This window comes from Mugil cephalus, chromosome 15, assembly GCF_022458985.1.
Source record: "Mugil cephalus isolate CIBA_MC_2020 chromosome 15, CIBA_Mcephalus_1.1, whole genome shotgun sequence".
Classification (NCBI taxonomy): domain Eukaryota; kingdom Metazoa; phylum Chordata; class Actinopteri; order Mugiliformes; family Mugilidae; genus Mugil; species Mugil cephalus.
The window spans coordinates 9,579,726-9,591,919 of record NC_061784.1 but is presented as its reverse complement, the minus strand read 5'-3'; the positions used below and the strand labels follow the sequence as shown (position 1 = coordinate 9,591,919).

The following is a 12,194-nucleotide window of genomic DNA, read 5'->3' as shown; positions in this document are numbered from 1 at the left end:
GATAGGTCTAAGGGACTGAACAGAGCAACTCTAATTGATGCAATGCAGGGAATGCATGTCAGAGCCATGGAAACTTTTTAAAAGAGGCCCTTTTGACACCTTTATTGAGAAGTTCAATGAAGTACACCGGCTAGACTACTGTGTGCCGTGAACACCTGTGGTGTAAATTGTAGCCTAGAAATATGCCCGGATTGAATGTGTTTCATGCTCTATTGCACTGCTGGCTTTAAATAGCCACTAAAGTAGCCTGCCTATGCAGAGTCTGAGTATGTGTGTAGTAAGTTGGGCTGTATTGGCCGGAAATGGGAATGATTAAAAGGAGAGAGAGGCGTTAAACTAGCTTCCTTTGTTGCATACAGTCTACGGCTGTAACTGTGTTTTTATCTGGGGTTTATTGTCCAGGCAGCCGGCCGGCAGCCATCGTTGTTTTTATCCAGATAATGACCTACCATGTCGTTGGTATCGCAGACATAATTTGAAAAAAAAAGAGAGAGAGAGAGTCGACATTTTTATGAAGCAAACTACCAATACATTATCATACTGACACGCCAAATTAGAAACCAGTATCTTGAGATATTAAGAACATAAGTAGGACTTATTTTTCGGAATAAGGACAGTCATTATTTGTTCTATGTTCGTAAAGTTTTACCGCCTCTTTTAATTCCGCAACACAGCGATAACGAGACATAATACGCAAAAATAAAGATTATAAACAACAACAAAAAAGCTTTGCGAAAAGCTATACCTGTTTCCCGCACAGGTCTCCAGTTTTAAGCAAGGACGCATTTGATTGGATAGTCGACTAGTCCCCTTAACCAATCACACTGCAGTTTGTTGTAACCAGGAAGCGCAGGACGCGACTGAGAGGGCTTTACTTACCCAGAGCATTTAACTCAGGCATTTGAGCTGTTTGCCACTTTACAAATTACAGATTTATCGGTAGCAAGCGGACACTTGTATGTTAACAAAACGGTGTAACAAGCGTGACTTATATTTTTTACTCGGTGTCAGCACAGCAGCGCTAGCAGCGACGGCTAATTAGTGTTTGTACGTTAGTTCCCGCTAGCTTCCTCGCTTGTTCTACTGGAGCGATACTTATTAATGACACCAACATTGTTTTTTAAAGTCATATTTTACCACATTACAGACTAACCGGTGTTTACGTCGAGAAAGTTACATTGCGACGGTGCCAAACAAAAATAAAAAACATGTCGAATACAGTCCTCCAAGTTGGTACCGGCGTTTTCATCATTGCTGTCGCCTGGGTTGCGGCTCTTGTGTTTGGGATGATGCTGCTGAGAGCATCAGGATCAGCAAAGTAAGTGAGAAAACTGCACACGCACACAGTCCTCTAGCATGTATGAAGTAATTTCAGTGTTATGTGTTCATTGAAAGTCTCACCCACTTGAATGTTTGCATGCTTATAAGCCAGATAACATATCTACACTGTACCTCAAAAAAAGACAGTGACGTTTTCTTGTAGTTAAGTCAACTAAGTAACTATGTATTACAGTAAAAGTTATAATGATAAACTTTATTTGTATAGAACATGTCATACAAACATTGCAGCTCAAAGCGCTTCACATTAAAAGAACGATCATTAAAAGGAACAGAAGACCATTTATAAACGTGACAACAAGAGAGAGAAGAGACGAATCAACAATAAAAGAAAAATTCTTGATGTAAACATTAGAGGAAAAGTGTTCACGAAGGTCGCTTACCTATAGTTTTGTGTACAGAAGATTTAGCTATAACTCACTCTCGGGTATTTGCAGATGATTTAATAAAAAACATAAATGAAACGATAATAAAATGCATAAATAGAAGTTAATTAAAACATATAATGTAACAGCATAAAATCAACAGTGCAAGAGGTGGTGTGAAAAGCTAATTAAAAGCTAGTGTGAGCAGATGTGTTTTTAGCTTACTTTTGAAAATATCTATTGAGTTGGCTTCCCTGATATCCCAAGGTAGTGTTTTCCAGAGCTTAGGGGCGTATTTAACAAAGGCCGCATCCCCAGTTTTCTCTCCACCGCTGTAGAGAACCTCCACTAAACCAGCAGCAGAGGATTGAAGTGTTCTTGGAGCCTGATAGTTAATAAGGGAGTTGACGGTTTAATTTGGTCATAGCCCATGAAGTGCCTTGTATACAAGGAGCAGGACCTCGATGTCAATTCAGGAAGTCAGTGTGGCACAGCTAAAACTGGATCACATGCTCTTTCTTCCTGATTCTGCTTAACAATCAAGCAGCAGAGTTTTAAATTAGTTGAAGTCACTCTGTGGTATTTTTTGGGGAAGCCAGTGAAAAGTCCATTACTGTAATCAAGTCTGCTTGAGATGAAGACATGTATTAATCCTGTAGCTCCTTTTCATTTATAAATGGTCTCACTTCAGCCATGTTTCTGAGTAGGTAGAACAATGTCTTTATCACCTTATTTATGTTGGACTTGAAGTTAAGGTCTGGATCTATGACAACGCCGAGACTAGTGACCTCAGATTTAATCAGCGGAGATAATTTCCCCAGTTTGCCGGACAGCTTTTCTCTTTTTGTTTTGGGGCCAACCAGCAGATTTTCTGTTATGTCTTCATTTAACATTAAGAAATGATTGCTCATCAAATTGTGTACAGCCACAAAACAATTAGTGATGGAGTTTATCACTGCAGCATCATTTACTTTACTAGTTAAATAAATCGTGTGGAATATGAATCTGATACATTGACTTTTCAACTTTAATATCTACCAGCCCAGACCAGCCCAGATGAACTTTTTCTGACTGTTAAATTCTGTGAACCAGTTAATTACACCTGCATTATATTCTGATCGATGGCTTAGACTATTCCCTCTGCTGATTAACACTTAGGCAATCATCTGACCATTACCCTCCATCAAACACACTACTTAAAAGTGAATAAATGTGCGCAGTATCTTCGAGTAGATTGCACCCACGTTGCCATTTACCTGATTAGAAAGTTGGCTCAAAGTTAACTCTAAAATCACAGCAAAGACTGCCTTTGTTTAGACTGGAACTTAAGCATGGCAGGTAACGCTGCATTTACTGCAAGTCTTATGAAAATGTAATAAATCTGTAGTGGGAGGACTCATGCTGGCTTTTTTTTTTTTTTTTTTTTTTGCCAGGTTTGGGGTCATCCCTGTGTTCTTGTTGGCTCTCACCATCACTTTGGTGCTGGTGTTTTTCCCTCGCAGCCCAGAGACGCCTCCCCCCTTCAAAGAGATAGAGGTGAGCTCCATTCACCTAGTACACACACACACACACACACACACACTCATTTGAACCGGTAGGACCCTTTCCCCATGTGTACTGGGCTGCATTGTCGGTTAACTTATGTTTACATCTGAAGACCTGGCTGGAATACGAATTACAATTCCATTAAGAATATGAAGAAGCAATTCAAACTTGTGTACTTCTGCCAAATCCACAAGAAGAAAATATTACAAATCGCTCCGTTTGCTGCATTAAAAACACAGAGAATTTCTGTGTTACTGTCGTCTGCTATTACAGCTCTCGCTGAATGACTGCATAATGTAGTTCATTTGAAAATAAAAGCAGGCCCGGGATGTTTTCCGCCTTGATGCAAAGCCATTTGGCATTCATTACCACCAAATGTTTTGAGTCCAGAGTGAAACTTGAGGTTTCAGTGCCCACAAATGAACAACTATCTTTAGCTGAATGGTCATCGCAGGCACACGAAATGACATGTAATAGCATAAAGTTCCTGTTTCCCAAGTGCACGAGTGACTACAGTACAACTCAGATGTACGTTTGTCACAAAAGTTTTAACATCTAAAAGAGATTTTTATATTTTGCCATGGTTACAGATGCAAAGTTGTGAAGGAGCAGAATTCTTTCATGTTATTCGTTCTGATCGAGGATACAGACTGCAGCTACGTATAACGTTACCGTGCACATACAACCTGTCCCAAATGAAACCTTAACTCTGCCACACTGTCAGTCAGTATCAACAGCACTGTATGCCTGTAAATAGTGTCACTGTGTGCACTTCTGTGCATGTGCTTGTCGTCAAGGCCTGTTCTGCTTTATCTTAGTCCAACAGAAACACAGAACAAACACTCCCCCATGTTGCCTCTGGGTCGTGCCAATAAGCCGTCCAGATCTGCCAAGCAAGCTGCCACCCCATAGAAATAGCAGAGCAGAGCCTCGCTGCGGCCAGCTCGTGTTTTATAGCCTTTGTGCGAAGGCAGATACCAGACCCGCAACACGGAGAGGCAGGCAGCAAAAATGTGACTTCCTGGATTTTGGTGCAAGGCCTTTGATTAAAATTAACCCATGCGTGCTTTAGAAACAGACTCTGACGTTTTAAAGAGGTTTCGTGTAAAATCACTTCGAGACACTGGTTTGCTTTCTGTAGAGTGTTCAGAGCAATGTCAAGAGGCCTGTCAATTCTCTAAAGTGTGTACACAATACAGAAAAAATGTAATTTAGAAATGAGCAGTCATGAATGTCTCCCAATTAAAAGGCTCTCTCTATATATATATACATATCTCTCTCTCTCTCTCTCTCTCTCACTATATACATATATATATATAGATATAGATACATACATATATATATGTAGATCTAGATACATAGATATATAGATATAGATATGATATCCTTTATTCAGAGAGAATGGCAATTCTGAAAATGATAATATTGCACAGAATTAAACAATACAAGGGTAAATTAGTTTTTGTACACTTCCTTTGTAGCCAGATGACATGAAGGTCTCCATAACTCATCTTTGATTATTTTATTTTTTTTTTTTAGCTTGGAATAAATCTGTGTTTTAATGCATGACAGTGTTTAAATAAAGACAAAAATACAGGTGAAGGTGAAAAATTCAGAGACCAAAAGGATAATGTGTGAGAGAGAAATGTCTAACCTTTTGCTGTTAAACAAAAGTATAAAAAATATCATAGTGCCAATTAGGCTAGTCCCAGACTAAGGGTGGTTTATAACACCCACGCACCCCCCCCCCCCCATCCGTATTTTCAGTTCCACCGCCAGCCCACCCGCCTCTCTTCCCCCTATCCGTGCGCCCAGTGGCACATTAATAAAACATGGCCCACACTTTGGGCTCCTGCTTGCTGTGTAATTGGCAAATTAAAAAGCGAGATGTGTTAAATGCATCCATAAGAGACGGCATACATCATCCCCACATCTCCTAGACGGTGGCACGTCCACACGCGCGCGCGCGCACGTCCCCGCTCTTATTCCTCAGTCCCTATGAAATCTCTGTTCAGACGTTAGAGGGGCTGCTGCTCTTGTTGTACGGCTTAAGGCCGTTTTCTCTGTTTGTATTCTTGTATACATGCGTTCGTCATGATAGAAGTATTTACTCGGACCGCGGGGCATCAGTGAAGTGTTGATTAAATGTTTTGATGGCAATTTTAAAAACTTTCGGTGATTATTAATGTGGTATCTTTGTGTGCGAAGTTTGTGTGAGAGATACCCCATCAGTATTCTACACACTTATTACTGTTTCCCCAGTAATTAACTTATTTTTCACATTCCTGGAATTATCAGGGATCATTTTATCATACGAAAGATAACAATAAGATGATAAGCACAACCGGTAAATCCATTAATATTTTTTTTATTATAATTATTTCCTTAAATTTACATCACATGCTCTAGGCATATCAAATTAGAGTTTTGTAAGGTGGTTCAGTCACAACAGACCAATATGCAAAAGTGTAAAATGTAGGTGTGTCTCACTTTATATTCACCATCAGTATGATGATGGTACAGATGAGTAAATTCCATATAAGAAACCCAGAAACTCTCTGTATATATTTTCAGGTAAGTTTATGTTCTGTGTTGCCAACTTTCTATAATCTAAATTCAGTTTGACCTTTCTAAATTAATCTCTGTGAAGACATGAAAACACATACCGCCATGCGCTCCGTGGAAACGTTTCACACGTTATTATTTGACCTGCTAGATAAGTTTTCCACTCCTTTATTCTGTGTATGTTCCCTGGAGGTTTTAATGTTAAAATGTAAATTGCACCACAATTATTCTAAGAAGCTGTGATGTCACACCCTGCTTAAACTGAGATTCAGCGTGAACACGGAGAAACTGTCCTCCTGCGCAACTCTACACAGCAAGAAGGGCAGTAAGCAACACGCAACCTCGTTAAATTAAACCGTTATTGTTGTCGTGGCGTTATGTGTGTGCTTTTGTTTGCATGGCGCCTGCTCACAGCCTCTGAAGACGCTCGTGCTTGTACACAAAGTCTTTGTGAAAGCCCTCTCATGACATCTAGTGGTAAATATTGGGAACACTAACCAGTCTACCGTGTGTTTCCCATGCACCACATACTGCTTCAGTATAAATTCTTTTATTGCGTTGTCTGTACAAACTCCTAACGGATTCACTCTTTCCTTTCAGATAGTGGACACTTTGTTCATCGGCCGCTACGTGCTTCTGGCAGTGGTGAGCGTAGTTTTCCTCGTGGTGTTCTTCATGCTGCTCCCCTTTCACTTCCTGGAGCCGGTGTATGCCAAGGCCTTAAGAACACACTAGAGCTGCCAGGGTCAGAGCTGGCACCGGGATCGCTCCGATGTACACAACTTTAGACAAGCGGGGCTTGTAGGGAGAAGTTCCACTCTATGGAGAAAACAGGCTACGGGATGTGTCCTAAACGGAAACAGTAGGAGGTCCAAGGTTGTGTCCACGGACTGCTGTTTGTGGCGTGTTGAAGTACAACGAACAATGCATGGTTTGTTTTTGTTTGTCCTTATATTTTGTGTAATTTAACACAAGCAGTGAGCAAATAAAGTATTTCAGGTCCAGAGCTCTAGAGTAGTAGTAGCAACACTTCTTGTAGCTTTTTATCAGTGATAAAACATTTATAGTCTTATTGTAATTTTACAAACTTTGTGGTACTTAGTTCATTCATGTTGTACATGAGATGTTTACCCAGAGCGCGTCTTGTATGATGTTTCATTTAACTCCACTTAAATGGTGACTTAAAATCACTCACGGGTTTGTATCAGTGTGTATAATTTTTCTTTAAGGTACTTTTTTAAATATATGCACATATTTTCTGTGCTGGTTATAAAATGTAAGATGTTTTCCTTCATTTTAGCTGAGAACTGAATGCTGCAGATATTCTTGAAGACTTCTGTTTAATTCAGTTTGTTTTCTTTATTTCTTAGTGTATAGTTTGTCTAGAATAAAGACATTAATTCAAAGACATTCAGATCAAGGCCAAAATATACTATTTATATCAAACACATGTCACCAGGGTTCTTCAAGTATGTGTTATTGATACTAATCAACTTCATTTGTTCTACCCAGGGCTTAAATGACACTCGATGTGGATCTCGTTCGTGCTACAATAACATGGGAAGTGGTTTCCATCCAAGCATTGAGTGTTGACACAGTTACTGAATATTTAAAAATGATTAAAAGGACTTAACTTGTGAGGAATGATTTTCCATCTAATGGATGAAATCTCACAATTCACTCAAATCATTTTCCTTCACAGAACCGATATCATCTTAGTAACTAACAATTGAATTAAAAGGCTATAGGCATCGTTTTGTTTCCCCATTGTGCGCAGCTATTCTGCATTTTGCTACAATTTGCCATCCAGTGAATCATATCCTTCGCCGCGTTGTCGGCGCATTGACAAACACCGGGCTGCATTCGCATGGTCCTGATGCTGATTCCACGGGGTTTCAATAAGCAGATGATTCCATAGAGAGTAATGAGCTTTTGCAGTGGAGGCTCAATTATAAACACTTACCCCCCTCCCACCTCCATTTTAAAAGTGTGAAGCCCGAGGAGACGTGGAGTGGAATTCCAACCAGGATGATGAAAGAGAATCTAATGAATCAAAACCAATCCTATTAGTTCCGGCCCACATCTCCATACTGTGGTCCTTTTTGCAGCAAAACAATCCACCACATGATTTCACACAAGCTGTGGAACTAGAGGTGGAGGAGGGGGGCTTTCATCAGGGTGGGATAGGGGATCTAAAACCTTTCAACCTGGAGGGACTTGTTGCCCGCAATTGACCGCGTGAGCACCGCAAAACATGATCTTAGCCCCCCACAGAAAGGGCCGCGGAGAAACAAGCAGCTTTAAGAGCAGTGAAATTGAAGGAGTAGCTCAGCCGGCGAAGGCGTTCCCGTTAAGGTTTCAGTTCTCTCGCTTTGACTTATCAACAAAGTGATCTCTTCTAGGACGTTCCGCCGCAGTTTACAATTCAAGGTCACGTTGCAAGAGGTGTTTACACCAATTCTCCACCGTCTTCGCCATCTGCAAACCCGAGGCCCTCGCAGCTCCCCGAAGTCCGGGCCCGGAAGATCCTTGGCTCACCCCTCGCATTCTCACACACTCTCCCACCGCCTCACCTTTTTTAATCTCTCTCCCCCATCTTTCCCCGCTCCCTCCATCCGCTCCTCATTTTAATTTTCGCTGCTAAACTCCGTCTCCGGGGAGTGGGAAAATGAGCAGAACAAAGCGCGTGGGGGTTTTTCGAGGATCATTCGGAGCCGGGAGACACAAGTCTTTGTGGCGCAGCCAGCTGGGCATATAAAGAGATGGGGGCGGGCGAGGTAGAAAAAGGGGAGAGCAATGCGAGGGCAAGGAGGTGTGAGCAGAAAGGGCTCGGGGCTCTCGGGTTGTGAAGCCGCGGAGGGGACGGGTCGCGCCGCTCTCGGGGGTAGATCCCGCATTCAGATGCGCCCAAGCGGAACTCCCGGCTTGCCGTTCACATCCTCGGCCGTCCCACACTCTGTTTGTGATACGGAGCCCCTGTCGCCGCCCCACCCAGCTCTCACAGCGCTGAAAATCCATTAAAAGATTTCAGGCAAAGTCGGTGCACTTATCCCGAAAGAATGCGACCCGTTCGTGTTAAATCAAGCAGACGGCAATGTTTGCCGTCCTTTCAGGGAGTTTGGTAAATAAAACCCCGGCGAGGGCTCCGTGGGGTATAAAACTAAAATGAGCAAGGTGATTTTAAACCCTCGTACAAGCGTTTATTGGCCAAACGAGTGGGTGTTTGGCAAACCTGGAGACGCCAGAGTTCACCGCCCGAGTGTTTCGCTAAGCTAAAAAACACGTTAGTGACAGAATGTGAAAATGAACCGAAGCCTTGTCACCCGAGCAACCAACTATGCAGCTCCTGGGCCAAGAAGAGTTTCTTTTCTCAGCGCTCCCTGATCGTGCTCTATTATGCCCCCCCTCTTTTTTTTTTTTTTTGTACACAGCTAGGGGATGCTATCATTGCAACACGCACTGGGGGGCAAAATCCTCAAACTGAGATCTCGGCGTCGCCTTGGCCTTTTACCTCACTCTCGGGAAAGAATGGCCCCAAAGCTCTGGTATTTGTGGGGGGATGATGAAGACCCAGATTAGGGGTCAGGTTGGCCGCCAATGGACCTCCGCTGCTCGGACATGACGCCCCATCGAGGGCCGGAGCTCGGCCCTATGGGGGTCCCATTTTGATACTGTCGAAGACATGGCTGAATCTTGGCCGGGCTCAGGAAGGCATTGACTACACTGATCAAAGACCGCGGTCACAGTATTCAAACACGGCTGGGTGGCCTCACTGGGCTTTAAAGTTTGCTCAGTTGTTGGCCTGTGTATCAATATTTTTAGCTTTTGCATTGAGCTTCCTTAAAAGACAGTTGGCGCATCACATACACAAGGAGTAAGACTACACAATGACCTAATGGTTATTAAATTATAGTGAAACGCTTTGAATGTATACACAAAATACACCAGTGATCCAAAACACTGCTGCCTGTTTAACTGTGTCCTCAAAACCACAAAGGTCCAAAATTACTTACGTGTAGCTGAACAAAAATGAAGGCTGGTAGCTGTGCTCCTGGTAGGTGTATCAGTAGACCATTATACAAATTAATAACCATACTATCTATTGCATTGATCCCACGCGGGGGAAATTATTTTTCCCTACGTTCACTCAGTAGCGTGAACTCAAGGAACCTAAGCCACAGACAAGGAAGTATGTGAACTTGTAACCCCTCTGTCCTAAGCTGCTTCTCTTACCACTACGCCACAACTCCCCCAAAAGAGAGCAGCTTCTTCGGGCTGGATTAAGCCCATTTGACAAGGCGTCTGAATCCATTTAGCTGCTTCTGCCTCAAGATCCTCGCATTACTCGCGCTGGCTCTCTGCCACAAACAGAGACGCGTTCTGTGAGGGTAATAACACTTTTCCAACAAGTTAAAATTGCTGCTATACTGCCTCTGTCATCGTGACTCCTGGTCTTTGTAACAGACACGCTGCAATTTGCTGCTCACTACAGAGTAAACTACAGTTTCTGACACTTATTGATTATTGTTATCTTGCGTGATTACTGACTGACGGTAGTAGCAGTAAATTATGTTTATGTGTGTGTTTGCGCCAAGATTGTTAGCAGCCATTTGTTGGTCCGTTACAGGATATCACTTTGTATAATTCATACGTTTAAGTGCTCTAAAGTTAACTATACAGTATTTATATCGAGTGAATCCCCGAAGGCCCTCCTGTGGTGTTGTGCTCCACAGTATTGCCATATCAGAGACAGTTCAATCCGGTTTTATTTACATCGAGCCAAACCACAAGTCATCTCACACATTGAGAACCTGTATGAAAACATGGAGAGAAACCCGGAAATTTCCCCTTGAGCAGCAGTGCGGCGTTAGCGAGGAGCCAAGATTCCTTCTGCTTTTTTTTTTTTTTTTTTAACAGGAAGAATCATCTGCGGGCGACCATCTGCCTCGACCAGTTGGGGTGAAAGGAGAACGGAGAGGGGAGACGTGAGTGCAGATACAGGAGAGGTTGGCAGGGCTTATAACCTCAGATCAGGGTGATGCAATTCTGCGGCAGATACCCACAGATAGGTGCAGTGTGAGAGGAGAGAGAAGAAAATGCACAACTTTACTATACCAATGTCCAAACACATTTGTTAATATTTGACCACATACCATTTGAATAATATGCCTTTAACTATTGCTACTATTGAGACTGTAGGACCTCTACTGCAGTTGTGAAATACTGGAAAAGCTTATCTGAGCTGGTACCAGAGGCTACAAATCTGATGAAACTAAGCCCATACATAGATCTTTTTTTTTTTTTTTGCATGAATCCAATGATATAAATTCATAATAAGCTTTACTTATGAACAGTTTTAACATGTTGCAATGCAGGTCCCCTCATAGTGAAATAAATGATTGTTCTGGGGAAAAAACATTGCGCGTTTGTATTTTAACTTAGCCTAAAGCAGGAATGTCAAACTCATTTTAGTTCAGGGGCGTAATTACACAATAACCTATAAAAAACAACAACTTTTCCTTTTATTTTAGCGCAAAGATCAACAGACAACAATCATTTTATAAAATTCATTTTTTGAACAACCTGAAATGTCTTGAGAAAAGTAAGTGCAATCACACCACATTGCTAGCATCTACGGTTAATTTCTGAGTCCCAGTTTCATGTTATTTAAGCAACTCTTTCCAAAACAGTGGGACCCCTAGTGGACAAGTTAGGATTAGAAAATACTTTTATAGCGAACGCTAAGATAGGCTGGCGACCTGTCTAGGACAGGCTCCACCTGACCACCCATGTGACCTTCTCCAGGACAAGTTGTTACAGAAAAGTTACTTTTCTTGAAAAAAGCCAGTTAATATGTTACTTGTCAAATTCATCACACTGGCCAGGTGGGACCCTCTGGTGGGCCGGTTTTGGCCCCCGGGCCTTATGTTTGACACCCCTGGCCTAGACCATACGATTCAATGACAACCTGAGTCCTTTTTTCTCAGAATACTGGTGACGATAATACACTGCTGTAGAAAGCATAAAAGTACAACAAATGTAGTGCAAAAGTATGAAGTGCATTGTCACACTCTGTACAAAAATGTGTTTGTCTTTTGGTAGAAGTCTTTATTCATTTACTTATTTGTGAAAGGCCACTCAAAATCTAAAGGAATCATAAATGACCGTAGCATTCAGTCGTGACGCGGTGCCAACTCCTCTGCGACAAAACAGAAGAGTTCTGTCTGTGTTCACAGCTCCGTCTGGAGCCCTGTTCCATTTTGTTTTTACGTAGAAATTATGCAGAGCAAATCAGAGGTGTAATCTCGCTACGCTATGGGAGGCCACTCAAACCACACAAACTGAGTGTGCTCGAAATGAAAGCGGAACATTCTGACGAGG

The 12,194-nt window shown here is 42.1% G+C and overlaps 1 protein-coding gene across 1 annotated transcript; it reads left to right on the top strand.

Annotated features, from left to right (window-relative positions):
• The first annotated feature begins 842 nt into the window (after positions 1–842).
• tmem218 (transmembrane protein 218) lies at positions 843–7,223 on the top strand. The gene is made up of 3 exons (XM_047607265.1): positions 843–1,318; positions 3,137–3,239; positions 6,414–7,223. The coding sequence occupies exons 1-3, from the start codon at positions 1,209–1,211 to the stop codon at positions 6,546–6,548; spliced, it is 348 nt and encodes a 115-aa protein (XP_047463221.1). The 5' UTR covers positions 843–1,208; the 3' UTR covers positions 6,549–7,223.
• Positions 7,224–12,194: the final 4,971 nt, after the last annotated feature.